The 27,736-nt window shown below is 35.7% G+C and overlaps 1 protein-coding gene across 6 annotated transcripts in view; it reads left to right on the forward strand.

Annotated features, from left to right (window-relative positions):
* The window catches only part of LOC102238041 (voltage-dependent calcium channel subunit alpha-2/delta-1), a 70,027-nt gene extending 49,003 nt beyond the window's left edge, over positions 1-21,024 (forward strand). Inside the window, exons 19-40 of one of the 6 annotated variants that reach the window (XM_023324636.1) lie at positions 80-151; positions 313-384; positions 1,868-1,929; positions 2,094-2,170; positions 2,938-2,949; positions 4,679-4,687; positions 6,363-6,423; positions 6,518-6,609; positions 7,739-7,820; positions 8,378-8,440; positions 9,927-10,030; positions 10,509-10,598; positions 10,696-10,763; positions 10,870-10,908; positions 11,015-11,086; positions 12,067-12,219; positions 12,311-12,363; positions 12,734-12,789; positions 14,688-14,817; positions 15,764-15,876; positions 16,391-16,473; positions 19,007-21,024. In XM_023324636.1, the coding sequence (XP_023180404.1) occupies positions 80-151; positions 313-384; positions 1,868-1,929; positions 2,094-2,170; positions 2,938-2,949; positions 4,679-4,687; positions 6,363-6,423; positions 6,518-6,609; positions 7,739-7,820; positions 8,378-8,440; positions 9,927-10,030; positions 10,509-10,598; positions 10,696-10,763; positions 10,870-10,908; positions 11,015-11,086; positions 12,067-12,219; positions 12,311-12,363; positions 12,734-12,789; positions 14,688-14,817; positions 15,764-15,876; positions 16,391-16,473; positions 19,007-19,114 (1,671 nt within the window). In that variant the 3' untranslated portion in view covers positions 19,115-21,024. Of the gene's footprint in view, positions 1-79; positions 152-312; positions 392-1,867; positions 1,930-2,093; positions 4,688-6,362; positions 6,424-6,517; positions 6,610-7,738; positions 7,821-8,377; positions 8,441-9,926; positions 10,031-10,508; positions 10,599-10,695; positions 10,764-10,869; positions 10,909-11,014; positions 11,087-12,066; positions 12,220-12,310; positions 12,364-12,733; positions 12,790-14,687; positions 14,818-15,763; positions 15,877-16,390; positions 16,474-16,714; positions 17,155-19,006 lie in introns of those variants that run through there. The other 5 variants (XM_023324633.1, XR_002751836.1, XM_023324647.1 and 2 more) reach the window with 5 other exon arrangements.
* The last annotated feature ends 6,712 nt before the right edge of the window (positions 21,025-27,736 follow it).

Below are 27,736 nucleotides of genomic sequence, written 5' to 3' on the forward strand. Positions count from 1 at the left end.
CTTCTGTTATTAGATTAATTTGTATGCAGCTGCCTGAAACTTCATCATGTTTCAGTTCAAACTATTATCTCTTCTACAGAATCCTAAATTTCAGGAGCCTGTGACCTTGGACTTTCTTGATGCTGAGTTGGAAAATGACATAAAAGTGGAGGTAGTGTTTCCAGATTAATAAATCACACTTAAAATGTGAAATCTAGAATGTTAAATACCTGCATAATATAAAAAACTGTCATCAAATATATTTTCAAATATGCCAGCTATACTGTCTCTTTTTCACTTTTAAGCTGATCACTTCTTATTTTTATTTCACAGATAAGAAGAATGATGATTGATGGAGAAATAGGAGAAAGTACTATTGATACTTTGGTTAAAACTCAAGATGAGGTAAGAGGTAATGGTGAAAATGCTTATTTTTAAAAGTCTTAATGAAATATTTGTTGTTTTTTTTATATGATCTGTAAATGTACAGATCACATTGTAGTTGTATTTTCTATACAACTGCAAACAGCAGTTTAAAGGTGGCTTATTGCTCCTCATGTGGGAACCCTCATTTTATTGTAAGGCAGCCGCAATGCTATTGAACAATTTTTTTCATCACAGTGCTCCTACCACAGGTCACAAATCTGCACTAAGATGTTTCCCCACAATCTGTGGAATTTCATTAAATAGTTCTCTCCTTCTCCAATGCAGTCTTCAGAACTTTGATCGGCTTATCAGAAATGGGTGATTTCTAGCAATGTGTTGCACACTGTCGAGTATTCCATTCATGCACACAAAATCCAAATACTGTGTTAATCCTTGATCACTGCGAGCTGACCACACCTTCTTTCTAATCCTAGTCGTCTCTAAATACAATGCCAGGGCTTTTATTTAATAGTATTTGAAATACATCTTGTAGCTTAATGACAGATTGAAAAATCCTCCAGCAGAACCTGTCTCAGTTTACTACAGAATATTGTCATTAGTGCAGTGAGTCGTAATCTCTGGCAGCAAGTTTATTTTAAAGCATATACACTCATGGAAAGGTGAACACAAGAAAATAAGCCAAGTGAAAACAAGTCACTTCAGTCAAAGAAGGCCATCAAGGGCAGATTAAAATTCTGCTGAAATCTCAAAGCATGGTCAGAAAAAAAATAGTGCAGAGATATGTTCCTTTTTATTTCTGTCTTCAATTATTTGAGACATCCAGTTATTCATTTGTCTGGAAAGAAGGTTAGCACCTCTGAGTACTGTACCATACCAGCTGTAAAATATCATGATTGATTCCATGTGTAGGGTTACTTAACAGCCAAGAGAGCTGACTTAGAACTCTTCCTAAGAACACTGCGAAAAATATATTATGAAAATATCCTTCAACTACAACCTTTTCACAATTTGCTGATTATCTATTTTTCTTCCTCCGTGGAAAAAACTGTAATCTGTTTTTGAAACAAGGTGAATAAGAAGAGGCTGGGAACTATAATATCAACAGTTGATATTAATCGGTGTCAATCAATCAACAACACATAAATTTACTAGAAAAGTGCTGAGTTATAATACAACACTTCTAGTAGGAATTTAGAGTATTACTATTACTGTATTAATAATACAACATTTATCCATTCAAATCAAGTTTATTTAATCAAGGGCTATACATGAAACAATGTTATGTTGGAAACAAAGCAACATTTGTTTTGTACATAGATTTTCTAGCCACTGTCAAAACATTTAGCCTTCATTGCACTTGAGGATGTTTTTGTTGTTGTAACTTTCTAATGAATAAAACATTTATCAACAATTTGAAGGGATTATAGATTATGTTTTGGATGAAAAATGTTTGAAATGATAAATTACTTATAATGAACTGGCATGTGTATTCTTTTGGCAGAGATATATAGACAGAGGGGTAAGAACCTACACATGGGCTCCAGTCAATGGAACAGATTACAGGTGAGACAAATGATGAAGTTGATGAAGAATCCTATTTAACAAAGCAGGGACTCATCTCCTGTTTGTATTATCCCACCAATGAGTTAGTTTACACTTGATTATTTTTACACATATATAAAAAACGCAACTAGTTTAATCTCCATCATCTTTGATCTGTTCTGCAGCCTGGCCCTTGTTTTACCTAAATACAGTGAAAACTTCATTCAAGCTAAACTTGGGGACGACATAAAACAAGCCATCTGTGAGTACAAGATTCACATAAACAGATCCGTAACTTTCAGCGTAGTTGGTTTCTCAAAGATTATCTTGTGTTTTTGTTTCACTCTTGAGTATCTGTAGTAGTGTTTGCTGTGACCACAACCAAGCCTTTGTATTTTCAGCTCAAATGCCTGCAGTCCCACTGTGCTGTTCTTTTGTAGTTTAACCCACTGGTCAGTGGATCTTCACTCCCACGCAAACTCCTCAACATGTCTTTCCCCCTCAAGTACCTGACTTTAGCATTAAACCTTTTGATCTTTTCTGCTTTGGACACTTCTATACCTCCTTACTCCCTTCATTTGGCTTAGAGTATAGTGAATGTTTCCTCGTCTTGTCTATATCTCTATTACTAAATGGTTTTCTTTCTCCACATTTCACAGTTATAAAAGTGTTTCTATAGCCAATTACACTTTTGTTTTTGTCTTTAATTAGGAATTTTCTGTCATTTTTCACCCAGAAATAATCTACTTCAATCCACCATCTCAACTTGTTTTGCCTTAGTTTTCCTTCTCCCTTCATTTGGTATTCCTTGTCTTCATCCTTTTATTTATTTATCTTTGTTGTGCCTAAACTTCCAAGGCTTTCTCAAACTGATGCAGTCAAGCTGTCTTCTTCTCTAAAGGATATGCCAATATGTCATGTAAATGTACATACTGTATCATATAGGTGTGTCTAACTCTTGTACATTTTATTGTATTGTATTTTTTGAACTTTTCTTCTTTATCCTTCTTATTTGCTGGAATTTGAAAGCTTCACCTTGGGGCAAGTACTCCCTATTTTTGTTCTTCTATCTCCCTTCAATGCAATGATCACTGCATGAGCCTTTTTTCTTTTTTATCATTTATGTTTGTATGGTTCCATGTTACTGACTCAATTCTCAAGTAGTTTAAGTTGAACTAATTTCTTAAAATATGTAATGTTGCTGAGAAATTAAATTTTCACACTTACCTTTAAATTATTTTCATAGCCGTAATTCCGATTGTTGATGAGAGCAGAGTCTGAATCTTGTTTAAAGTCACTTTTAGAAAAATCACTTTGATATGTATTTGTTTTTCAGTTTACATCGCAACTAGACCTGTTTGTATCCAATACTTTTCCTTTCTCCTGCTTTTAGTAAAAGGAGATTTTAAGTGCTTAGCAACTGTTTAGAAGAGTACATGGCTACCAGTTTATTAGTTACAAAGTCAAAGTGATATTTTGTTTAAAATTTATGTTAACTCAATCAATTTAGGCAGAATTGTAAATTATGTGGCTGTATTTGATTAAGTAGAGGGGGAATTCTGAAGAAATGTTAATTGTAGTTTGAGAAAAAAATAGGAAGACTGTTACTTTGATGAAGAATATAAGAACACAATTTGAATTGAATATGCCATGTTCTGGTTTAAATGAAACTTTCATAACTTTGACATGATGCCACAAAGTATAAACAACTAATGGTGCAGTAATTCCATCAAATGAGATTTCTGAGAGATGGTTAGTTTCAGCCTCCATTTCACTATTCCTCTGCAGAGTCTGTCACTGTGCCATAAACGCTGTCAGCACATTTACAGGCCTGTTAAAGAAAGCAACACACCATGCCTTACAGCTGCAGACTACTCTGATGGCGATTTGGGACTCTAAAGTTCTCTGTTCAGCCATATAGGGTTTCACTTTGGAGCCAGACCACCTCAAGCTTCGTCTATCTTATCAATTTCATGGAATAAGGTGGTTTCTGCAACCACTCACCCAATAGATACAGTGGTAAGACTCTCTTGAAAGGGTGTAATGATTGAGCATATTTTTTCATGACTATGAAAGGAACATTTGTATTTGTAGAATAAATTACCTTATACATGGGGTGAGCAGACGATGAGGATAAGGAAAAAGACAGAAAAAAGAATGACAAAATCCATTAAACATAGACGTTCAGACTAGTCTATAGAGACAGAGTGACAATGAATCTGCTTGTTATGTTTTATATGAATGAGGTTGTTTTATCCTACACCAGATTTCCAAGACCCCAAGGAAAGTGAGTGCTCAGTAATTGCTTTCACAGACTGCACCACATGAGTCAATATATCTTAAAGGGATTGTCCAAAAGTCTTCAGTTTAAGAGACGAGAGATTGATGACTATTGATGTCCGTCATGTCATTTATGAGATAAGAATAACAAGATGGTATTTTAAATGAAATACAGAGACAGGGAAAGGGAAGTTTTAGTGAAGAATTCTACCTTACATTTGTTGTGTTTTATATGAACAAGATCTTTGATAATTTTGGGGTTTTGCTTTATTATAACCTACATAACACAGTCCTGTTTTTTTTTTAACCTTTTAGTAACAATATTCTCTCATTGCAGAGTAGATTGTTCATTACGTGTGAAACATATCCACAAGATTCATCATCTTTCTACATGTATGATATAATTTGCCAGACGATAAATGAATTTTGACCACCCTTTGTCTTTTTTCTTTTGTCGCTGCCTTATTCTTTATCCCTTGGGTCACAACAGGGGAAGAAGGTAAGTATCAGTTACTCACTCATACTTTCCTTTCACTCTTTCTCTGAGTCTCTGTACTTTAATTTATCTTCTCATCTCTGTCCAGAATGTTTCATAACTTTGAGGCTTTTGTGATATGTTAATTTCTGTCTCGATGTAATAACAATAATCTTTTGTAGAAAAAAAACCCCAGTTTTTATGTCATGTATTATTTTAACAAACATGAAAATGTATGCCGAACAGTCATCACATTGTGAACACCAACATTTTTGTGGGATTTCAGCAACTGAATCTGTATCCTCAATAAAATCAGTTTTATCAAATGGATAGGATTTTGTACCCATTAATGATGTCAAATCACAACTGATTCACATCTAATGAGTTTGAAAAAGCTGATTTAGATTATTTGAAGGAATACAAAAAAGTTTGATCAATTCACAAAGCCTTCACAAACAAAGATGTGCCACTCAAACTGCAGTCAGTTAAAGTGCCTGTCTGTATTGTCATAGTTTCACCACATTTGAGAAGATGCATTGAGGAGAAAGTTGCTGATATCTATGCACACTTATATAGGTAGAGCCAAGGCACATAGTGGAAACTAGGTGCAGTCAATTAGCTGCACTTATAGCTGGTCAAAATGTGGTAGAAATGTCATGAAAGGTTTATGTACCCCATGTTCAAAGATCTGGACTTGAAAATGCTTCATATGGTCTCTTTATTATACAAATAAATAATCGCAACAAGTCTCTAATATCTTGTTTTTGCTATTATATATTAAATATGTAAGCTTTACTTTAATATTCCAACAAGTATTTTTTTTTTCACATTGATAAATTACCATAACTAAAAAATAATTTCAACTTGTTTAATTTCTCTCTATATCTTTCAACTGGTTAATGCTGGTTTTATAGTTTGTATGCTGCAAAATAGTCACAAGCTTATTGCTTGAACACAGAACTGGAGCCATCTGTAAGTTTTAAAGTGGTTTCTCTTATAATGATTATTTGGAATTTTATTGCTAAACAACATTCCTATTAATTGTGGAGTGGTAGTCTTGCAAACCAAGGATAGGCAGTGTAAATAAAAATCCATGAAAATTTGCTTTGGTAAAAAAACAGTCCATGATTTGTTGTTGAAACATGTTACAATTATTTTTCTCTTACAGAAAATCAATTAAAGCGACAAATCATTTCACCTTCTTTTGGAATGTAATGCTTTAGAAATGCTATCCCAAACTTGTTACTTGTAAGTTATTGGTTCAGTCTCTGATTCTTACGATTTTGAAGTGATGTGCTTCATTTGCCGTGACCTTGGTGTTTGCTGTGAGGAAACTTTTTTTATATTTTTCTGTGTCACCTTTGTGACTGGAAAAATTGACTTTACCTACTCAATTCAATGAGCATGTTTGCACGTACATATCATGTGATCTTTTCATTTTGTGAATAATGAGATGGAGGTAAAAATGGTGCACTTGCCGATTGCTATCGACTACAGATGGGAGATAGACACCTACTTTGAAGGAATACTGATAAGACATGGGAGAGCTTATTAGCCATTAAACCCCTAATGTACTAACAGTACTCTTTCAAAGTGAAGAATGCATTGTAGTAAGATGAGCGTTGGTCAATATATATATTATATGTATAAATAATGTTACTGCCTATGAGTCTAAAACAGGAACTTTTTGTTTTCAAAGCCATGGAAACTATTCAGCTGGATAGGTTTGACGAGTTTGGTTATACTTACATTGCTCCAAGGTGAGTAGGCTTTTTATTATTATTACAAATCATTTAAAAGGAACGACAGCAAAAGACAGGGGAATGTTATTTAAACTGAACAATGTTTCTTCAGGGAATACTGCAAAGAGGTGAAGGTATCTCTCAACAACACCCAGTTTCTTCTCGACTTCAACCAGTACATTGACAGAAGTACTGCAGATGCATGTGAGTCATGCGTCTCTTTCACTGCAAAATCATTTGGCGCATTTGTAGACGTTTTGTTAGTTTTATGCATTATTTGTTTTCAGTTTTAATTTTAAAGACAATCCCCTGAAGTTTCCGACCCCAAAGTTGCAGTTTGTTGTCATAAATGTTGCTGAACAAATTTTTGTCTAAGCATTTTATATTTATTTTATAAGCATTTTATAAAATGCTTATATTTATAAGCATTTTATAAAATGCTTATAAAAACATATTTATGTGCTTTTATAAGCATATAAATAGCAAATGCATGGTACGCTTTAGTGTTTATCATGGTGGAGATATCATATTTATATAGATATTATGATCTCAGAGCGGTTCTGGTATAAACAGGATGACTTCACAGTCATCAACTAGATTTCCTAGACCCACAATGCAGTCATGTTACGTGACTCACAGTTCTTGATTTGTTGCCCTCTAATGTATCTCAGCATGAATATAGTTTAGCATTATCCAGCTAATGGGTTACAGTATCGTTGATCCATTTTTACTCAAGGTCAAATCAAATACTTTGGGATTAATGTTGTTCCTATGTTTGATATTTTAAATATTCATTAAAAGATAGTAGCAGTATTTAAAGCAACACTTGAGGAAGCGGTGGTGGAAGCATGTAGATATTTTAAAAGCACTGGCGCAGATGATCATTTCAAAAAGAATTTCCCTTGACATGTAGGCTGAAACTCAATCCCTTGTCATCATCTGCCTTCTAACAGCCTGTGCTTCTCAAAATACTGTCTGATCTCTAACATATAATGGCCAGTCAGGTCACCCAGCTGGATGATTTACTGAAAAATGCTATGAAGTAATTTTTTTTCAGTGTATTAAAAAAAAAAAAAGAAATAAGAGTTGGCTGCTACTTTTTACTGGCTATTACCTTTACATTGTGGATCACTGGTATTCATACAGTTATAAACAGATGTGGGTTTAGTGTACCAGTGGCATATGACAAGGATTCCTTATACATGGGATATCCATTCTCCCTGCCCATATCTCTCAACGCTGCCTTTATTTCTTTTAAAATAAATCATTTCTAATGTAATGTGGTGTTGTAACATTATTAATATGTGAAATTTATCTTGTCTTTAATCCACAGGCAATGAGTCTCTCGTGAAACGACTCATCCTGGATGCAGGCCTGACAGCTGAGCTGGTTAAAGTTTGGAAAGAGCAGTCAGTGTGAGTGCCAAGCATTACAGTTTTAAATGATTTAAGTCACCTAAATATGGAATATTTGCATTGCTCAACCACGAACAGCCCTGGTTAAATGAAAATAATATCTGCTTATATTTCATTCTATGCTACATTTATACATTCTTTCTCTGATCTTTGAGAGCTGATGCTTGTTTCATGCTCCATTTGTTGGCAAACAAAGCCAAAGTTTTTAGCTTTTTTCTCTATTATGGGTGATTTGGTCTAATCTTTCTAGTGAAACATGATGAAAGCATATAAAAAAAAGCATATTACACCAAGCATACTGAACTGAGCCATGGCATGCTTTTTTGAGAGGAAAACAAAGTAATTACATCAGTGTGTTGCGTTTTATTGTGTTTCCATATGTTTGAAATCATCTCTCAGGTTTCCATGTGTTTATCATTAGAACATACAAAACAAAGACCAGTGACCAGGCTTAAATGTAAATGTATATCTATAGCTTCAAGAAGTAGCACACTTGTTTTGCTATTGACTGTGTCATTAACTTTCAGATGTAATTTTGTGCTATTTTCTCTTTTCAGAGATGGAACAGTAGCAAGGTTTGTCGCAACAGATGGAGGAATTACTAGAGTTTATCCGAGAAGGTATTTTTCCATCTTTCTTTTTTTATTTCTGTTCAGGGTGTAGTCCTCTATGCACTCATACTGGAATATCATGATACAGAAAAACATAAGGGATTCAGGCAGTAAGACGTCACAAAAGTCGCAGGCAATCACCACACCAGAATAGCATGCTTTTTTCCCCTCTTGCCCTCTATATTGGTATTGAGTGATGCAACAGAAAATGAGTGGATTTAACTGCTATGTAAAAACAAAAAAAAGTTATCAGTTGACCTGCCTTATGATTTTGTAGATTGTACCTCAAGTGGCAAATAATCAGATTCAAGTAATAATGACATGTGAAAGACTGAACTCGAGAATGAATGTATTACAGAATATTCTCCCAAGACAAAAACATTAAAAAGAAATGCCAAATTAAGTTTGTAACATTATTTTTTAAATGTTTTTTTTTTCTTTTCCAGTCAGGATCAGAAAGTTAAAACTATTATCTGAGTGCAGTAACTTGGAGACTTAACAAACTGGCACCATACAGAGAGACTTAAAGATTCTTTGTGCTTAGCCAAGTCTAATTGTAGCTCACCACAGTTTGACAGTTTGAACAACTGCAGTTTGAAAAATATAGATTCTGGCTGCATTTGGGCTTAACGAAGCAGTGTCTCTTCTGCTTCATTGTTACTCTGACTCATCAAGGGCATCAACCCTTAAATTACTCTGAACAGCTGTTACCAGAAGGCATTTTTATTAGTGAACCATGCAGTGATTATGCAAATTGCACTTCTCTGCACATATTCAGTTCATGTTTTAGTCAAAATTGATGTTTATCTTAAAGGGGCAGTATTATGTATTTCCAGGCATATAGTGCCTGGAAATACCGCAGTTGTGTAACTATGTTACCCTCAGTTGTTTTAAAAAACTTTATATATCAAATATGACTTCAAATAAATTTGACTTTGTAATTTAACTTCCTAAAATTGGACCTTTGTCTCTTTTTTTTTAAAACTCTTGTTCTTTCTGAAACTCTGCCTCCAGAAAGTCATCACAACAGTTCTCCTCTATTAACCCTTTAACATTGTTTTTGCCAGTGGTTCACTGAAAAATTACTCATAATACTCTCACCTAATATGCAGTTACAACAAGAATTTGCTAATTGCTGCTGACTAGTCTGATGGAGCTGAGCGGAGGGGTCCTCTGTGATGTGCAGCTCCAGTCCACCCAGAAGTTTTGAACACCTGAATGACTGCCATGGGAGGCTAAAGTATTTCTCAAACATGCGTGAAAGTTTGTGATGAGGTAGTAACATTATAACATGATATAAAGCTCAAAAAGTTCATATTATATAATACTGCCCCTTTTTAACCATTTCTAAAACCAACTGACTTAATTCAAACAAACGTTGATAATCATAACCTAAATGAGAATCCACATAAAATACTCTTGTCTATTTGCTATTTGTCTCTTGTTTATTTGTACTAAATTTGCCAATATTGCTTTAACATAATGATGTTTTTAGTGCTGGAGAAGAATGGACAGAGAATCCTGAGACATATGATTCCAGCTTCTACAAGAGGACTTTGGATAATGAAATATATATATTCACAGCTCCATCTTTTAACAGTAAGTGTGTATGTGTTAAGGTCTTGTGTACTGTGGATGCGCTCCACTGCCTTTGGACGTGATCCCAACATTATTGGCAACCATTAGACTTTTTGGCCTGTTTGATATTGCTCACTTTATTCTTGTTCTGCTCCTCCTGGGCTTTTCAGCACACATCCTCACCATCACTCCCCTTTCCTCTGTATGCATCCTGTCATCCCCCACTGATCTTTCTAACAGACATCAGCACTGGCAAATGTCAGTGCTACAGCTACAACTCTCTTGACTGAATTAACACATGTTCTGTTTTCATAAACTTTATTCATAAATTACGGAGGAAAAAGATGGATGAAATTATCTACCAAGAAAATCCATTATTTGTTTATTTAATCATTATGCTGAGTGAAATAATAATCCCAAACATTTCCTGTCAAACATTTGTTCATGTAATGAAAAATAAAACTGTTCTTCTTTCCCTGTGTAACATTTGAAACTGCAGCAGAGGTCAGGGAGCCTGTGTCCGAATCGGGAATCCTGGTGAGCAAAGCAATAGACCTCATCATCGATAAAGTCATGCTCAAACCAGCAGGTCAGTTTTACCACGAAATCAAAATGGAGTGATTTTTTATTTATTTTTTTGTCCTGCTCATCACTACTGTTTCTGTGTTTTATAATTTTCTCCTTAGTGGTGGGAGTAAAACTCAATGTTTCATTCTGGATGAACAGTTTTATCAATGCAACACTGAAACTTAATGTAAGTACTACAAATAAAATTTACTGTAGGAGTACAGTATAATAAAGTCACTTAGGGGATTCAGTATAAAGTAAATGCTAATTGTTGCAAATTTTTCATCTTCTAGTGCAAAGATGAGATTTGTGGCTGTCTTAGGAATGATAAGGTACAACAATTTACACTAAATATTGTTTATAGAACAGTATACATTGACTGGAGAGTCACGGTATCCTATTTTATTATTTGCTAATTTATGTACTTATCTTTTGCAGCATGTGGATTGTGTAATATTGGATGATGGAGGATTTCTGCTCATGTCTAATCAAGAAGAGTATATTTCCTTGGTGAATAACCACTAACACTTATATTATCTTGAATTATCTTAGCTCCTTTTTTTTTTTTTTTTTTTTTTTTGCTGGACATGTATAAGCCTTTAATTTGCTTTGAGTAATGCTTATTTTAATTTAACTTATTTTTTTCTTAAATTGTTTTATATGATCTTTTAGCTTGTCATAGCTTATCTTGAGCTCTTAGCTTATTTTATTTTATCTCTTTCTCTCTCTTTTTTTAACCATATTTTAGCTTCTAATTTAATCTGTGTTTTATTATTAGAGTGTATTATTCCAGAGTTAGAAAATGTCTAATGGAACTTTAAGATACAATTTACTGTTGCTTGTATTTAGTTCTACTTCTCAACACACTTGGTTATGTTTGCTTTTGTCATAATCAGTTTCATATACTGGATAAATTAATGTCTTATAGCATCAGTAAGTCATAAGAATGGCCTAAAATCTTTGCTCAGAGCTTATAGTCTTACAGGACAGCAGAGCATCCTTGTCTGAAGTAAAGCACAAGTCACCAGACAAGGTTCAAAGAGAAGCAGCAGATGAATTTTAGTCAGTAATGGAGGCTGCAGTGAAGTTAGTCTCCTGTGAATTTAAGAGGTCTGCTCCACAACATAAACTCTGGTCCTTTTTGTCTGTCCTGTGGCCCTGCCTGTCAGTGGTAGAATTTATGTTAGAGTGGACTTGAAAACATTTCATGCCATTCAAAATAGGGCATGTACTGTCTTTGATACCTCAGTGTACATTTTTCAGGCTTTTTATCTTGGCGTTTGAGTATTTATCTTTTTAAGGAATGGTTTTATGTTTTGTGTTGCTTCTTATGTTTTGATTTTGCTTATTGTTTTAAAATCACAGACACGATTTTGAATGAAAGAAATGCATAAAACTGACTTGGACAAAATAGGACTGAGCTCCAAACTTATTTGTGAGCTGGGATTAGCAATACAGTGTTTTACTTTTCTGTTCCTAAACTCTTTTAGATAGGTCAGTTCTTTGGCGAGGTTGATCCGGTGCTGATGATAAACTTGGTCAACACATCCCTGTACTCCTTCAACAAGACATATGACTATCAGTCTGTGTGTGACCCAGAGAAGGACAACAAGGCAGCAGCAGGACCTCGCTCCATATTTGTGGTCAGTTACGTGTTCTATGTATAAACATGCTTTCATTTATTGGTGACCAAGTACTTCAAAGTGTCTATTCCTCTCTTTTTTTTTTCCACAGCCTACTATTGCAGACGTCCTCAGTATAGGCTGGTGGGCTTCCAATGCTGCTTGGTGAGGGCTCAGATTCTGTACTTGTGTTGTTTGTTTATTTATGTTGGCATTTGAGAGTGTGAAAATACTTGTTGAGTAGACTTTAATGTGTTGGAAGACTATTCTGGCTTGGTCAGTGTGAGAATTGCAAAGTTACACAACATTACGCTGCGTTGTTTTCTGCATGGTTGTCCAAGTCCAGTATAACCATCTTATAACATGGATTGGATAATATTTCCCATGGCATTTACATCACCAGTGACTCTAACCTCACACAGATGTGTTGCTTCTTCCAAGCAGCTATTGGTTATAAACAAGTGAAAGATATTCGAAACACATGCTAACAAATGATAAGTTGTGTTGTTTCCTTTTCTTTTTTTCCATGTTTTAGGTCAATGCTTCAACAGCTTTTCTTCAGTCTTTTGTTCCCTAACCTTTTAGAAGCAGGTAAGACCAGTTATTTTTCCAACATCTTTTTTCTGAATGGCATGAGAACTAACGTGTGAAAGTGGATCTAATTAATACCACTTGTATCCATTAAATCCCTCTTCACAGTGAATTTAAGATCACGCTACAGTTTGTATCAGCTCCACAACGGTTTGCTGGTGGATAAACCTCTGTTGGACTTTGAAGTATTTATTTCAGTGTGAAGACAATCATTAAAGTAGTGCTTTTTCAGCAGCCAATGAAGAGTTTTTCTCTTGTTGCTTTTGTTGGTTATACTACTACAATGCTGCACCACGTACTAGGTTGTCATCTTGACTTTGTCACGATCTACATGAATTACTCCTAGAGATGGAAATTTCCTGCACATCTACCAGTTTAGCCTCGAGTTAGAGGACCAAACATTGCCAGAATTTTAAGCAGTTATCAGCATCATGGAAAGATTTAGTTGGATGGATTTTCTGGAAAAATGCTGGGCACTATGAAAGACACAACATACACTACAATCATTTTAACCCACTGCCGTTACTTTGACACAACAGTACCTAGACAAATGCAGTCAGAAGGAATCAGAAAACAGAGGTTCCTCAATTGTCTTAAAGTTGTTTTTTTTGTTTTGTTTTGTTTTAATGAGTTATTCTGCAACAATTGTAAGATTATATTACCCACTCTATGACCCATTGACAACATGCTATTTCCGCCTATCTTCTGATCCTTACCAACAATAGTGGGGCTTTACATTTGATAAGCTCATAGACATATTTTTATATTTTTCTAGAAAAACACAAATAGGTGTTGCTGTCTCCCAGCAACCAGCACAACAGTCTTGTCTCTAATGAGAGGTGTGTGTTCTCGTCTCTAATTGAGAGCACTATACCCAAGTATACCCACTATACCACTGTGCCCAAGTCCAGTTCTCCAGAGCTACTACCCTGCAACTCTTCCAACACACCTGGATCAAATGAATGTCTCATTAGAAGGCCTTTGCAGAGCTGAGTTATTCTAGTGAGGAAAGTCAGCCTTTTGACTCGGGTGTGTTGGAGCCGGGATGCATGTAGAAGTTGCAGGGTACTAGATTACAAGGGCTACGACTCTGCATGCGCAAGGGACCTCAGTAAAGTACTGTATTCCTTTTAGTGTGGAGATCATACTTTGTTGACTGCAGCTTTATGGTAAGCTTTTTTTGGTTAATATCACTAAAAAATAAGAACACATTTTATTTGGAGGCGCTTTTCTCAGTCCTTAAAGACACTGTACAAAATACACAAAATCCATTAAAAAATGTTGTGTGTTCTAAAGGTTTTGAAGACAAATTTGTGGCACATAGCAGCTCACTGCCAAGAGCATTATATTTATATCAGGTGTGTCAAACTTATTTTATTTCATACCACATCAAGATCACTAATGTCTTCGAAGGGCCAGTTGTGGCATAAGGTGTTGATAAAACTATCTATTAAACGGTTAAATAAAAATTGATAAGGATTAACTGATACAATATTTAAGCTACACAACTGTTTTCTCTAATTTCTATTTCAAAAAATGGCTATGGCAAGCTGGATTTGGCATGTGAGCCTTGAGTTTGACTTGGAGCATTGCAAACTTCAACTTAAGATTTGCTGATGATAAAACCGTGCAGGGGTTGCCACCACAATAATGAACCACCTCCACCTAACCAGCAAAAAAATATTCAACTGTAACTTTTACATTGAAGGTTTCTTCAATGGAAGTTTAAGTGACACTATAATCAGTGATTAAAAAGAAAAAAACTTAAGTTATTGAAGGAAGTACATTTTTAAGCATCTTTGTATCTGATTTACTCACCAGGTTACTGGTTGTCTCACAACTTGCTTAGTGGTCCACCTCTGGAACCTTTTTTATCGTTAACATTTTCTTTTTTCCAGTGGAGTCAGCAGATGATGACATACCAGATGCCATGTTCAAAGAAAGCTGCATCACAGAGCAGACTCAGTACTTTTTTGACAATGATGAAAGATCATACTCGGGTGTCCTAGACTGTGGAAACTGCTCCAGGTATATCTAATGTTTATTTATAGGGGTTGGGTGCATCGGTGTAAATCTGGATTTGCTCATGTATCAGTTATTTTTTCTGCACATCCTTAAAATGGAATGCACTATGTCGAATTTTCCACATTTTATGCCTCATCCAACATAAACTAACAGTTTCAGAGTTTAGCAAACTCTGAAGCTGTTAGTTTCTTGTCCATCCTTCATTTTTCAGCCTGATTTTAACCAGCTGTTTTGTGATGAGCTTTGATGAAACACAGACCACTTGATGCTTCAGTGACTTAATGGAAAGAGCAAAGACGTTTTAGTCTGTTCTCCTTTATTCTCACTTTGGCAAGGATTCAGACTCACTAGTTTTTAGAACACTGCACATCTACTTTGCTATAAACTCTATTCTGTTTCTTACAGTGTTGGGTTGGGGAGTTCAACCCAAGACTGTATGTTGGGTTGAGTCAATATGGCTATTATTGACTGTTATATGCCTCATGAGTCTAATGCTTTACTCTGCAAAGTTAACACCTGTAGTTTCAAAGACATTTTTTCCTGATTTTCATAAAATACTACATTTCAAGGGAAAAGAATTGCATGAAAGTTTACAGCTCGTAGTGATGGATCGGTTTCAAAGTGGGGAAACTCTGAGGTTACACCAGCAGTAGGGACAAAGGTTTTTACACAAAGGTAAAAAATAAAAATAGAAGAATACAAAGTTTCACGGTAAACATAAATTTACAATATAAGAATAATACTGTGCAGTTAAGAAAATGCAATACTCAGATTAAAGGTATGTGCAGCTGACCAGGTTAATTTAGGGAGGAAAAGCATTCAAGAAGTACAGAAATATGAGTGGAAATTTGTGCATATATAAATGAATATAAAAAATATGTATGTATGCAATAGAATGTGTTTACAGAGACAGTGATTGGGATATATTTGTGGTTTCTCTGCTTTTTAGGATGTATCGTGCTGAGAAGCTTCCCAACACAAACCTGGTGTTTCTGATCACTGATGCCAAGGCAACATGTTTATCATGTGATCCCAGGCCACTTCGTCAGGCTGAGCAACCCTGTATCCTTTTCTTTTGGCTTGTAAAAACGCACCAGATTTTCACTTGTGTGCTTTCCAGTTCAACATCCATCACCCACAGGATAGTGAGGCTTTAAACTGACAATATAAGGAAGCACACCTAAGGAGTTTGTAGTAGTTCCCCAGTGGCTTTTCAGATGTGGACCGTTAACCAGATGTGCAGCATGAAATATAGCCTCACTCTTTTCTTGAACCAGAGCCCTTTGTGCGAATTGCTTTGAGGCTACCTTCAGGTTAATTTTGAGATAAAAGTTGGAGGTAATTTGTAAACAAGGTTTGTGTTCATATGTTCAGAGTATGTTTTTGACACCTGCTTTATTTGTCATCTTCTGTTTACTTTATGTAAATCTGTTACTATAGATACACGTTGGGTTGAAACATGAACCAAACTATAGATAAGACAAGATGGATAGCACTTCAGTTCATCAATGTGGGGGGAAAAGTGGTAAACATACAATGTTCACAGCTAATTGTTTTTTCCTGAGTGTGTGATCAGCTGAAGGACCAAATCCTTGTGAGCTGGCTCAGAGCCCCAGATACCGCAAAGGGCCTGATGTATGCTTTGACAACAATGAAAATGTAAGGGACAAATGCGTACTATACATAGCTTTGTGTGGAGAATTTTTTTTTTCCAAAAACACCTATATTAGTGACATTACCCAGTCCTGTCCAGTTAGTCTTATTTACATGCTTTTATATTTTCACCTCAATGCTCATAGTTTTTTTTTTTGGGGGGGGGGGGGGTTGTTGCTTTTTGTTTTTGTCTGCCTTGCATCATCTCATCGCCTTTCGTTCTTGTTTTGTGATTTTGCATACCAAGGATGAGCCACTGTGTCCAGTCAGTCGGGGTTCCACTCTCACCTCTACACCTCTTCTTTTGTTTCTGTGTCTGACTTCAGGGTCAGTTTCATCACAAAGCTTTATTGAGGACAGTTTAGCCAATCAAGTTAAAAAAATTCCATAGTGATCCCTGTAGCTGATTTAATCTTGTTGGATTTATGCCTTAAATTTAAAAATGTTGTTTTTGTTTTGTAACCCTTTAATAGTTTGAAGTCCAAACTCCAGTAGCTGTTATGCTTCAAAGTAGTGGCTTTGTCTCTAGTATTTAACTAGTAAGTTAGTTAGCAAGTACTTTTGCATATTCTGTTTGAAGTTTGAAGGGTTTTGAGTTTTGTCAGCCATAAACTTAGATTCTTACTAAGTTTACTCCATTATTGTTGTTGGATTTTTTTTATCAGATGTTTTTGAATGACGTTTCTATTGGTACTAAAGTTTAGTAACTGTTATTTCTCATAATTATCTCTAAATAATTTCTAAAGTTTTTTATTAAGAAATACTTAACATTCATGCAAATCGTGAAGTGCAGTGTTTAAATGTCTTTTTCAAGATTTCTGCTATTTGCCCTGATTTCCTGTTTATCAGGCTTTTAGATCAAATCCAGTTCTCGGAAGATGTTTTTCCTTTAAATGTTGCCCACTAGCTTATTTAGGATTTACTACCAGTTTGCATTGAGATTACAATCTGGAAGGTTTCCTGGACATGGACCTGAAATTTCAATATTCTTGAAGCTATTTTGCTTTTACTGTCCTTTATGTAACTTTCCCTCCAGTGTGCTGTAAAAAGTCCTGACAGTTTTTCCCCTACATGTCCTATGTAGTCTGAAGCAAGTTTCATTAGATAAAATAACTGTACCATACTCCTCTGTAATCCAATCTTCATACCTCCTGTATAATGTCAGTCTGTCCTTTATCTTTCTTTTGGGATAGAAGTGGTTTCTTTGCCGACCTTGACTAAAGAGCAGGGATTTATAGTAAAACTACCCATATTGCTACTAACAGCAAGACAACAGCCCAATTTTTAGATTTTGGTATTTGATGTCAAAACATAAACGAATACCAAATGCAAATTATGTATAAGTAGTTTTTAAGGTCTATAGGGGGATTTTGCATTGCACCATTTAAAAAAAAAGCAATTAAACAAAGGAACAAGGTGGATCAAATCACATTCAGTATAACTGTACCAAAACACAACTTTGAACAATTCATACGATGTCTAAATATTTGGTAAAAAATGTTTCCCACACCTTTGTGAATCCTGCCTTTCATTGTGTTGCAACAATCATACTCCCAACCGGCCACTATTCATGTGAGTGCATGTTTATATTATGAAGAGGCCTTCTAGGGAAGCAAAGGGGAGGGGAGGAATGGCAGAGGATGTAGATGAACAGAGTAAAAGTGGGTTTGCCCTTTTCCATTTTCAAGCTGTCTTTTTTATTTTGGCTCAGCACCTCACAGGAAGACGGTTTGTGTCGAGGCCAGTCCATTTTGTCACTGGAGTAAACAGAGGAAGCCTCATATGGCTTTCCTGCTCTTTGAATAAAGAAGACAGCCGTCTCTTTTCCCTAGAATTCTGCCGCGTTTAGATATACACAATACACCCAAAAAGTGTTGAAACAATGTAATGCTCAAATGCATTAAAGGGTTAAAAAGAATTCAACAGAAAAATTAATGTGACATTTTGAACATTTTCAGTGTTTGAATTCTCTTAATATAAATCAATTTTCTAATTTGTAGATACAAAGTCTATGACTGAAGTAGTTCTGAAATTCATTAGAAACTGTTGAGACACAAATTGTAACTGCTACGTTTTAGTTTTTTGATAAAACAAACATTTTCTTACAAAATGTATGTATGTCCCTCAAGCTACATTATTTTTGCAATGTTATGACTACAAACATCAATATATTGTAGTAGGATTGTATGTGATCAAGAAGTCTCAGAAAATTGTGACATTTTGTGTTTTTGAAGAAGACACAAAATTTCTTCTTCTTTTGACCAAAACTGACAGGTCAGGCAAAGAGAGTTTCAATTAGAGAAGCATCCATAATAGCTATAAAGGAACGATCTAGAACAAAGACAAAGGACCCTAATCATACAGCCAGATCACACTTTAAAAGTTTAGTTCAAAGCATATTTTTGTGTTGGAATGGCCCACTCCTAATCTCTTATTTGTAATAAACACAAATAAAAAAAATTCCAACATGCCATAAATGTCAAATATGCTGTTTGTTGTATGCTGTGTTTTATTTCTCACACATTGATTTGTCTGACAGGAGGATGATTCTGATTGTGGAGGAGGGAACCACCTAAGTCCAAGTCTCTGGTCAATGCTTGGCCTCCAATTGCTGTTCTGGCTCACCAAATTCTTACTACAGTCATGACCCCTACACACACTCAAACGCTCAACCATGCTCACCGCTGCACAGATGATCATCACATTGCACGGGATGCCAGAAGACATTCCACTTGCGCCATACAGGATGTATGCAGAAACATGTTAAACATTTAAAAAAAAACAAAAAGAAAACAGTCTCAGCATTTCCATTTTCCAATGCCAAAGGGTGCTCATCCATTTCCTCGTCATCATTTTTAAAAGTGGAAACGTACTGAGATCAGCTGCAATCATTTCGATCATCTACAACTTAATCTTCTCTATGGTGCAAATGTAAGAGCTAACCAAACCCTTTAATTCTGCCTCATTTATTTTTTTTATTATTATTATTTATACAGTAAAGATGGAAGATGTAATCCACTATGCCAACTGGAAATCAAGCAAAGACTACACATTCACTGACAGCATTGATTTGTGAAGTTGTCGGCATTGTTTGTTGCATATGGGACAATATGCTGTAAAGATGTTTTTCAACCAGTGCAAATATCATAATTATCATTTTCATTTGAAATTATATATTTTTTTCCTCTATATTTATTGATTTTGTTTGTAAAATCAACTAGCATTCAGTGACTTGCTAGGTGTTTCATTGTCGTAGCATGTGCTCAGTAGAGAGCTTAAGATTACATCATCACTTTGACACCAAAGCTCCTAAAAAGTACCAAGGACCACAACTTTCCCAGAGAATGTGCACGCTATTTTTCTTCTTTGTGAGCAACATTCCTTGCTTATAGGAGTACAGTATAATTGTATTTTAGCTACAGCATTAGGTGTGTCTGCCTGCACTCTGTGCAGTCTTTTAGGTAAGTGACAACTTCAAACCTGGTTGTGCTTGGATTAGCAGTTTGGTTGTCTTCGGTTTGATGCATTGAATTCCCAGTGCCTACATAGTAGCTCTAAACATTCTGATATATGAATGAAGCAGTGCACCAGAGTTGTATTCTTACCATGTATGCCTCTAGGCTAATGCTTATTTCACTATAGCAGGGAAGTCAACCCTAGCAGTGATAATTTATGAAACTGGCCAAATCCACTGCTGTTGTTCTAATTCTTGAGATCGACACCACACCTCAATAAAACACTCATTTCGATTTTGGGGGAAGGGAAAACCAAACCTAATGCAGACCTGTCCATGTGTTCCAGCATCACTCTCCCCTTTATGACCCTGTTTCTGTTCCCTTTCTGGATCACCAGACTCAGGAGCCAAGATGACTTGTGAATGAGCTCAGCATATCAAAGACTGTTTTATTTGTTTCATTCCTCTTGCCGTCACCTCCCTATGCTTGTTTCCTTTTTTGTGTTGCTCTTAAAGTGCTGTGAAGAAAGGCGCTAAGGGTTTGGCGTCAAAATGCTGCATTGTGATGGGATGAGCTTGTCCGTGTTTGAACGCTGTATTTGCCTGTGATCAGCATCGGGACCTGCTGAAGAGAAACGTTCTGAATACTCTACTACTACCAGTGGTAATTTTGCATTGCCTTACTTTGTCAATGTGGTCTTTGTCAAAGACCACATGTGGGTTCGGATCTGTTTATTTACAAGCTATTTTACTGATAGCTGCTAAATTCTCTCTACCTTGCCTTCATGGTGACATCCTGCTGTTGAGTGATCAGGTTATGCTGTCTATCAAAGTTGTGTGTTGACTTGTGTTTTATCCCAGGGGTCCCGTGTCAGTGTGCAGGCATGTGCGTGTCCCTCTGATTTCTGATTGTGCTTTAATACCGTATATGAAAATACTCTTTTGTGGAACTTCACTAGCCTGAATAAGTTTTGTATACATTTGTACACTAAAACTATTTACTGTATAAAAGAAAGAAAATCATGTAAAAGAAAAATGTTTATAATATGGTGTTGATTATTGTGCAAATATATATTCACAATAAAAGTGTTGTATTGTTATGACTAAGATTCCAGCTTTTTCCCCCCCACACACGTTGTTTTGTTCAACATCCTTGTTGCTGCAAAAGGAAAGAACTTCTGGAGGCGGGTTTCAATAACACTGCATCTGTAAAAGTACCATTATTTCCTGACTGTCTAATAATACCTGTTTGTCCTTCAATAATATACAGCCACTGAACGTAAAACTACTAACCAAAGAATATTAGTGTTGCTGCACTGCACAGAGTTAAAACAAATGTCTTTGTTTTTTTGTTCTCTGCTGATGCATACAAAAAATGGACATCTTTTGTATGCATCAGCAGAGAACTCTTTCATTTTTGTAAAATGTCAGCGCCAAACTTATTCAATTTTAACAGACAACATTTTGTGCAGTATTATGGTTTCAATTTACTTTGACTGACTCACATCTGGGACTATAGTTCTTGAACAACTGTTGGTAAATTACAAACGTGGCCTCATTCCAACCCTTTATCCCACCATAATGAAAAATAATAATAATTTATAATTATGATTTATCTGTTGTAATTAAAACATGCACAAAGTTGGTCAGCAATTGTAAGAAAGGTTTAATTCTATTACCAAAAGGATCTTTCTACTGATTATTAATAAGAATAGGAATTTTTGACCTGTCATTTTTTTAAGAAAATGAAAATAAAGACATTGTAAACTCCTTTTACAATACTTTACCTTTTGCAAGCCCAAATATTGTAAATAATTTGAAACCCTTAGTTTACTAAGTACTTTGAAATCATTATGACGTAGCTAAGATGTACATATCAGACGCAGGTCCTTATGTTTTGTCAATGGTAGAAATTTTGATCCAAATAAAGGAAAGCCATAAGCAAGAATTTTATAAAAGTGACGTGCACTATGAGATTGTGCTGAAATACATGTAGTGATTGTGAAACTAAATTCCAAAATTATTGATTAAGCTGTGATAGAAATCATGTGTTTTCCTGCTGATCCAAGTAAATACTCTTAGATCAGAAAGAGGGATCTCAGCACAATTTTTTACTTTTTATAACCTGTACGTATTTCCTCTTAACTTCATCAATATCCATCAGGCATTTTCTCTTTGGTACATCTGTTTTGTGTAAATTTATCCAAAACTTCCTACACTTACCTAGAGCAATTTCTTCAATATCTTTGTACTAGTGGATTGAGCAACTATTTTTACTTAATCCGTTTTTCTACCTCTACTTATACGTTTGTTCTAATGTTGTTTCTAAACTTTTTTCCAGCCATCTAAAAACTTGTAAGCCGTCTGACTCAGCAGTGGTTAAGTGGAAGCCTTGCAGTGGCTTTTTGGATTTCTGCCACCAACTGCAGGAAGTGACACACAAGATCAATGTTGCATTGACAGCATGACCCATAGCTGGCTCTGCAAGAATCAGCTTGCGATTAGTGAACCCCTGTGAGGTTCAGTAACATGACTGTTATTATAATCTAACACTCTTTTACGTTTATTTACCAGAATACGCTATTTTTGGAGCAGTATTGCAACCCTTGGACACATTGTGAACTTCTCAGCCTCTAGATCATGATGTTTTGAGGACACTCACCCCAAGCCTGAATAAACTCTGCTTCAAATGTGGTAAACGTAACACAGTAACACCAGCAGCAAAACCATTAATTGGAACTTTTTTTTTAACTATAAAAAGGGGTTCCTGTAAGGAGTAGCAAAGAGGTCACAATTTTTCCGTCATCATAAAATGCAGACACTGGAGTGGGACTAAAATTAAAACTGACATCCTGTAAAAAGAAAAAAAGTACAAACACAATCTTAAATAATATCAGTGTGTGCTGCCAGTGTTAGTGCATGAGTACATGTATGGTATGTTTTCCAGTAACAGGCACAAACCTTCTATAAATATTTTGCAAAACATCATTGAGGTCAAGGTGCATTTAGTATGACTTGATAAGAAAAACAAGTAGTGTAATTTAAAGCACTTTTCCAAATGACAAAATAGACCCTAAAGTGGTATTAGTTATTGGTACATCTTTTAGCACCTGTTCTTCCAAAGCATACTGTCACCAGCTTCAACGTGTAAATATATGTGCAATCATTGAGATAAAGACGGTGTTCTTTTGTACAGAGCAACAAACACACTTGGCATGTAACATCAGGAAATGCCACAGTGCTTTCCAAACCCATTAACGGTACCACAGACCTCTCTGTTCTCTCTACCTGTTTTTCTTTCTCTGCTTTCAGTTTACATTGTGTTTGTGTGTGAGTTTGTGTTCACATGTATGCGAGCTACAGGAATGAAAATTTGTCTATATCAGAAAGTATTCACCCACCTTTGAATTTTTCACTCTTTGTTTCATTGCAGCCCTTTGCTAAAATCAAAAAACAGTTTATATTATTTCTCATAAAATGAGAAATAATAATACAATAATAAATAACAATGGATAAGTTACACTGTATCCATTGTAACTTTGTAAAGTTCCAAAGTTTACAAGGTACACTTTGTAACTTTATAAGGTAAAGTTACACATTACACGTAATTTTAATACAGTGCTTTGTGCTCTGTTTAGATGAAAAGGTTAGTTCTTAAGGGGGCTATTCATTTTGACCCTGATAGATTTTGGTCTTTTGAACTAAAAAAAAATCACATTTTTAATACAAAGGTTTTAACATGGTGTAGGCCCACCTTTTGCTCTGACAACATCTGTATCACTTCTGGATTGGCTGCCTGAAAGGTTAACAGGCTGGATTTATTCCACATATAAACAGCCTTTCACAGCAGAACACACCTCCTGATTGGAGCACGTCAGTTCAATGGCTTTGAGTGGAGCCAATATTTCTGGCAATATAGTGTGTATGATAATGTCCAAAACATAAAGATGATGAATACCCATACAAAGAATAAAGAAGCCCTTATCAGAGTGAATTCCCCTTCCGACAAAATCAGGAGAGTGATTTAACAAACCAATCATGGTAAGCATTCTACAATTGCTTGGAACAGTCCGTCTTCAAAAGCTATGCATGTACATATGTAGCTATGTAACCTTAAGAGTTATTGCTTTTTTGAGTGAAGAATGCCGTCACAAGAGCTTAGCTCATTTAGTAGAAATACTAAGGGACAGTGGGAGTTAAAATGTTATCTTGGTGGTTATTGTAGATACTTAAGGAACCTTTCCTGTCCTGATCCTGTCTTCAGAGAGCTGAAGGTACAACTTCACTAGCTGGATCTTACACAGCATGTGCAAACACTTCACTGTGTGTGTTATTGCCTGAGCTTCCCAGCATGAATGTCTGGCAAATCACTCAGGTGGGCTCCAAAAAGCTGCTTTCAATCCCGCCTGCTGCATGCCATGTTCACCATCAACATGTTAATTACATGTATGAGTTCTGACACAGACACATATGGGATGAAGTATACCTACAGCCCCACAGCAGCTTTTCTCCTGCATTGACTCTTTGATTTTTACCCAGCAAATTTGCTACCCCAGAGCATCAGTGTTTCTGAGTGAATCACACAAGAGCAAATTAGAAGTGAGAAAAACAGACAAGACAAGCTGACTATTTGCAGATGTGTAAGAAATGAGGAAACATGAGTTTGGATTCTATTTTAAGATCTACTCACGTTTTTGTTATGTGTATAATGTTTGGTTTCCTTTTATTTATCCAATGGCTGTGCAGTGGTTTTACACTTGTGTTCTTTTAGACATTTCTGAGAATTCTTTTCGGAGAATGTTGAGGCTCAGATTTTGGAATGGGAACATTTTGATGTATTGCGTTTTTCAGTCGGCATGCATATTTGTTTTCAATATATCTGTTAGTTGCAAGCTTAACTTCAGAGGCTCCAGTGGAAAATATGCATAGTCACTGTGTTCAAAAGGTTAGTGTCACTGATAAACAATCACATCCAAACACAAACGTTAAGATGATGGATATATTCAACTTTGTCACTGTGCACTTTTACGAGACCCAGGTCTGCTGTCAAATAGCCGGCGCAATAGAGTGTGTGGGACGCTGATGTGTTTTTGGGACACGCTTTATGTATACCATGCTAGAGGATGTGTCATTTAAACAATCATGCTTTGTGTTAATATACAAACTCACCATGGCATTTTTATCAGGAATTGTTCAAGTGTTCAAACACAAATGTTCACATCGACACCCATAAACACAGGAGGAAGGGCAGACAAAAGGCAAAAAAAAAAAAAAGACTGTTCTCACAACTAAGGGTGTTTTTCTGTATTACAATATTTAGTGTAATAAAATTTAATATGTTTCACTACAGGAAGTAAATTAATCAAGTTTTTGTATTTGAAAAGTTACTGATAAGTGTATTTCAGGATATGTATTGTTCATTTTAATGTACATAAACTTCTTCAGATGAAAGTAAAACTGCTGTTACCACTAACAAAGAAAAATATTGAATTGAAACAGTCCTGCTGCAGACAAAACAACTTGAACAATGACTAAAAAGTTGGAAAAATTAGTCATCAAAAAAAGATTTTGTTCTCTGCTTTCTGTAGTTAAAAAAGTTTAGTCATTTTGTAAAAATGGCACAAGATGTTTGTAGAAAAATAAGTAACACACTGGCTACATTAAATTACTAGAGTTTGTAGGATAGACCAAGGTTGTCATGCTTTTTATTCTTGCTTTTTTACTCCCGTTTATCATTAAGATGTCCAATAATAAGGATTCACAATCAGTTTTATTTGCAAAGTTTGTGCACACAAACAAGGCATTTGATGTCAGTTCTGCTTGACTCTTACTGGAGACATTTAAAAACATCTATATAAAAAGGCTAAAAAATATTTAAGATTTTTCTTTTGCTTAACAAAAGAGGAAGACGAGGTTGAATTAGTACAAATATGCATTATAGGTATGTAACCAAACATACCTATGATGTTTGACATTAACCCCTTCATTAAGTCATGAAGGGGTTAATGTTGTCTCAGTCAAAAGGTATTCGTTTCAAAAACATTTTGGGTCAGTTTGAGATATCTGAGTTTCAAATTTGATGCCATTACTAAAATTGATGCTATTACCAGTTTAATATTTTAAACTTGTTCAGTTTAATATTTTTGATTGATTAATGTAAGGTAATCATAAGAAATTTGATTATGTTTGTAAATTATGTGAAGAAATTACAGCTCATATTTTATGTTTTTTGGATGATAGTTTATACTTTGTACCTGTACCCAATTGAGCTGTACTGAGATGTACAGGTGTAGAATGGACAACTGTCAGGTTAAATATGATATCGACTGAATTTTACAGATTCTTTGAGCGTGACAGTAAGACATGATGTGCAACCCACCAAGCTTCTCCTTGTACGACTTTGAAATTCTTTTTTTTTTTTTTTTATTTTAGTCAGCTGTTATGCATGGAAAAATTTACAACTTTTTGTCTTGGTGCTCTAAACGTCAAAATTCTATACTCGAAATTACCCAAAAGCAGACCACAGAGATGAAGTGGGGAGGCCGTGTGTGGAGGGAGGGAGAAAAGGGCGTGGGGGGATATTATGACAGATTTCACTTGATGAACATGTTTAAAACTGTGCAGGGTTTTCTTTCTTCCGAAGAAAATTGCGTCTCCACAGAGTTTATTTGTATTGCCTGGAAATGTCAGCAAACCTCCATTAGGAGCAGTGGCCACAATCACGTGTGCTGACAACAGGAAATGTGTGTTTATTTAAAGGAGGATCACTTGACACAGTATCTGTGTTTACAGCATCTTCCCCAAACAGTTCACAACTGCCTTGCGCTGGCGCAGCTTCTCTTCTAATTGCACTTACCTACCTGAGCCACCATGCCCACATTTCTGAGTCCTCTAACTCAAACTGTAACAGTTTCTAATATATTCTCGTCACTTATTTCTAAAACAGAAGGGTTCTTTTGGAGAAATCTATTCTGTTTTCTGACATCTAGAAGTTAGTTTAATCCTAGGTCACACACAGGTTTAACTATTTTCAACAGAGAACATAGACGTGTATTTGCATACGCCCACTTGTGTCGAAAAGTAAAACTGTCGAACACCAATGCACACAAAGATTCCAAACAAATCTGCAGGAAGTCCATTAATACTCAACACACTCCACAAGTATGCATGCAAATAGAGCAACCCTGCTGCTCTACTATGTTTCTGCACTTCCCTTTTAGACAAAAAACCCATTGTTCCAGACTGTTCTTCATCTGCACTCCCTGTGAAGCTGCTTCTTCACCCTTAATATCATCTCAATCTCCCATTGAACTCTCTCTCCCCCATTACCAGATATGAGGTTTTCTGGCAATAACTAGCCACAGATGTGAGGAGTCTCCAATGGTGACGGGTCGGCACTCGCGTGGAGCGAGGCAGAGGGCTTCTGGGTTTCTCTAATTTCCATCTCCTAGCAGAAGTCTCGCAGACGAAGTGAAAACACCCACTGGATTCTTGCAAGGAGAGTCAGTAATGAGATTGTGGCAGTGAGGAGTTTTTTGCCGCAAGCTCAGACTGGTGAAGGTTATTCACTCATATGCTGCTTGTTATGTGTTTATGTATACTAAAACGCACGAATAGATGCGTTTTATATACATTTTATACTTTTTTTTATTTCTTAGGAATAAAAGTAAAAACATGCTAAAACAGAAAACATGTTTTGCTACAGTGAAAGTGTCTGACTCATCGATGATTCTTTATTGTTGCAAGGAACTCTGCAGTTCCCGCAGGACTTCACAGGACCATTACTCACCAAACCAGACAGAATATAGAGATGGA

Source organism: Xiphophorus maculatus, chromosome 2 (genome assembly GCF_002775205.1).
Source record: "Xiphophorus maculatus strain JP 163 A chromosome 2, X_maculatus-5.0-male, whole genome shotgun sequence".
NCBI lineage: Eukaryota > Metazoa > Chordata > Actinopteri > Cyprinodontiformes > Poeciliidae > Xiphophorus > Xiphophorus maculatus.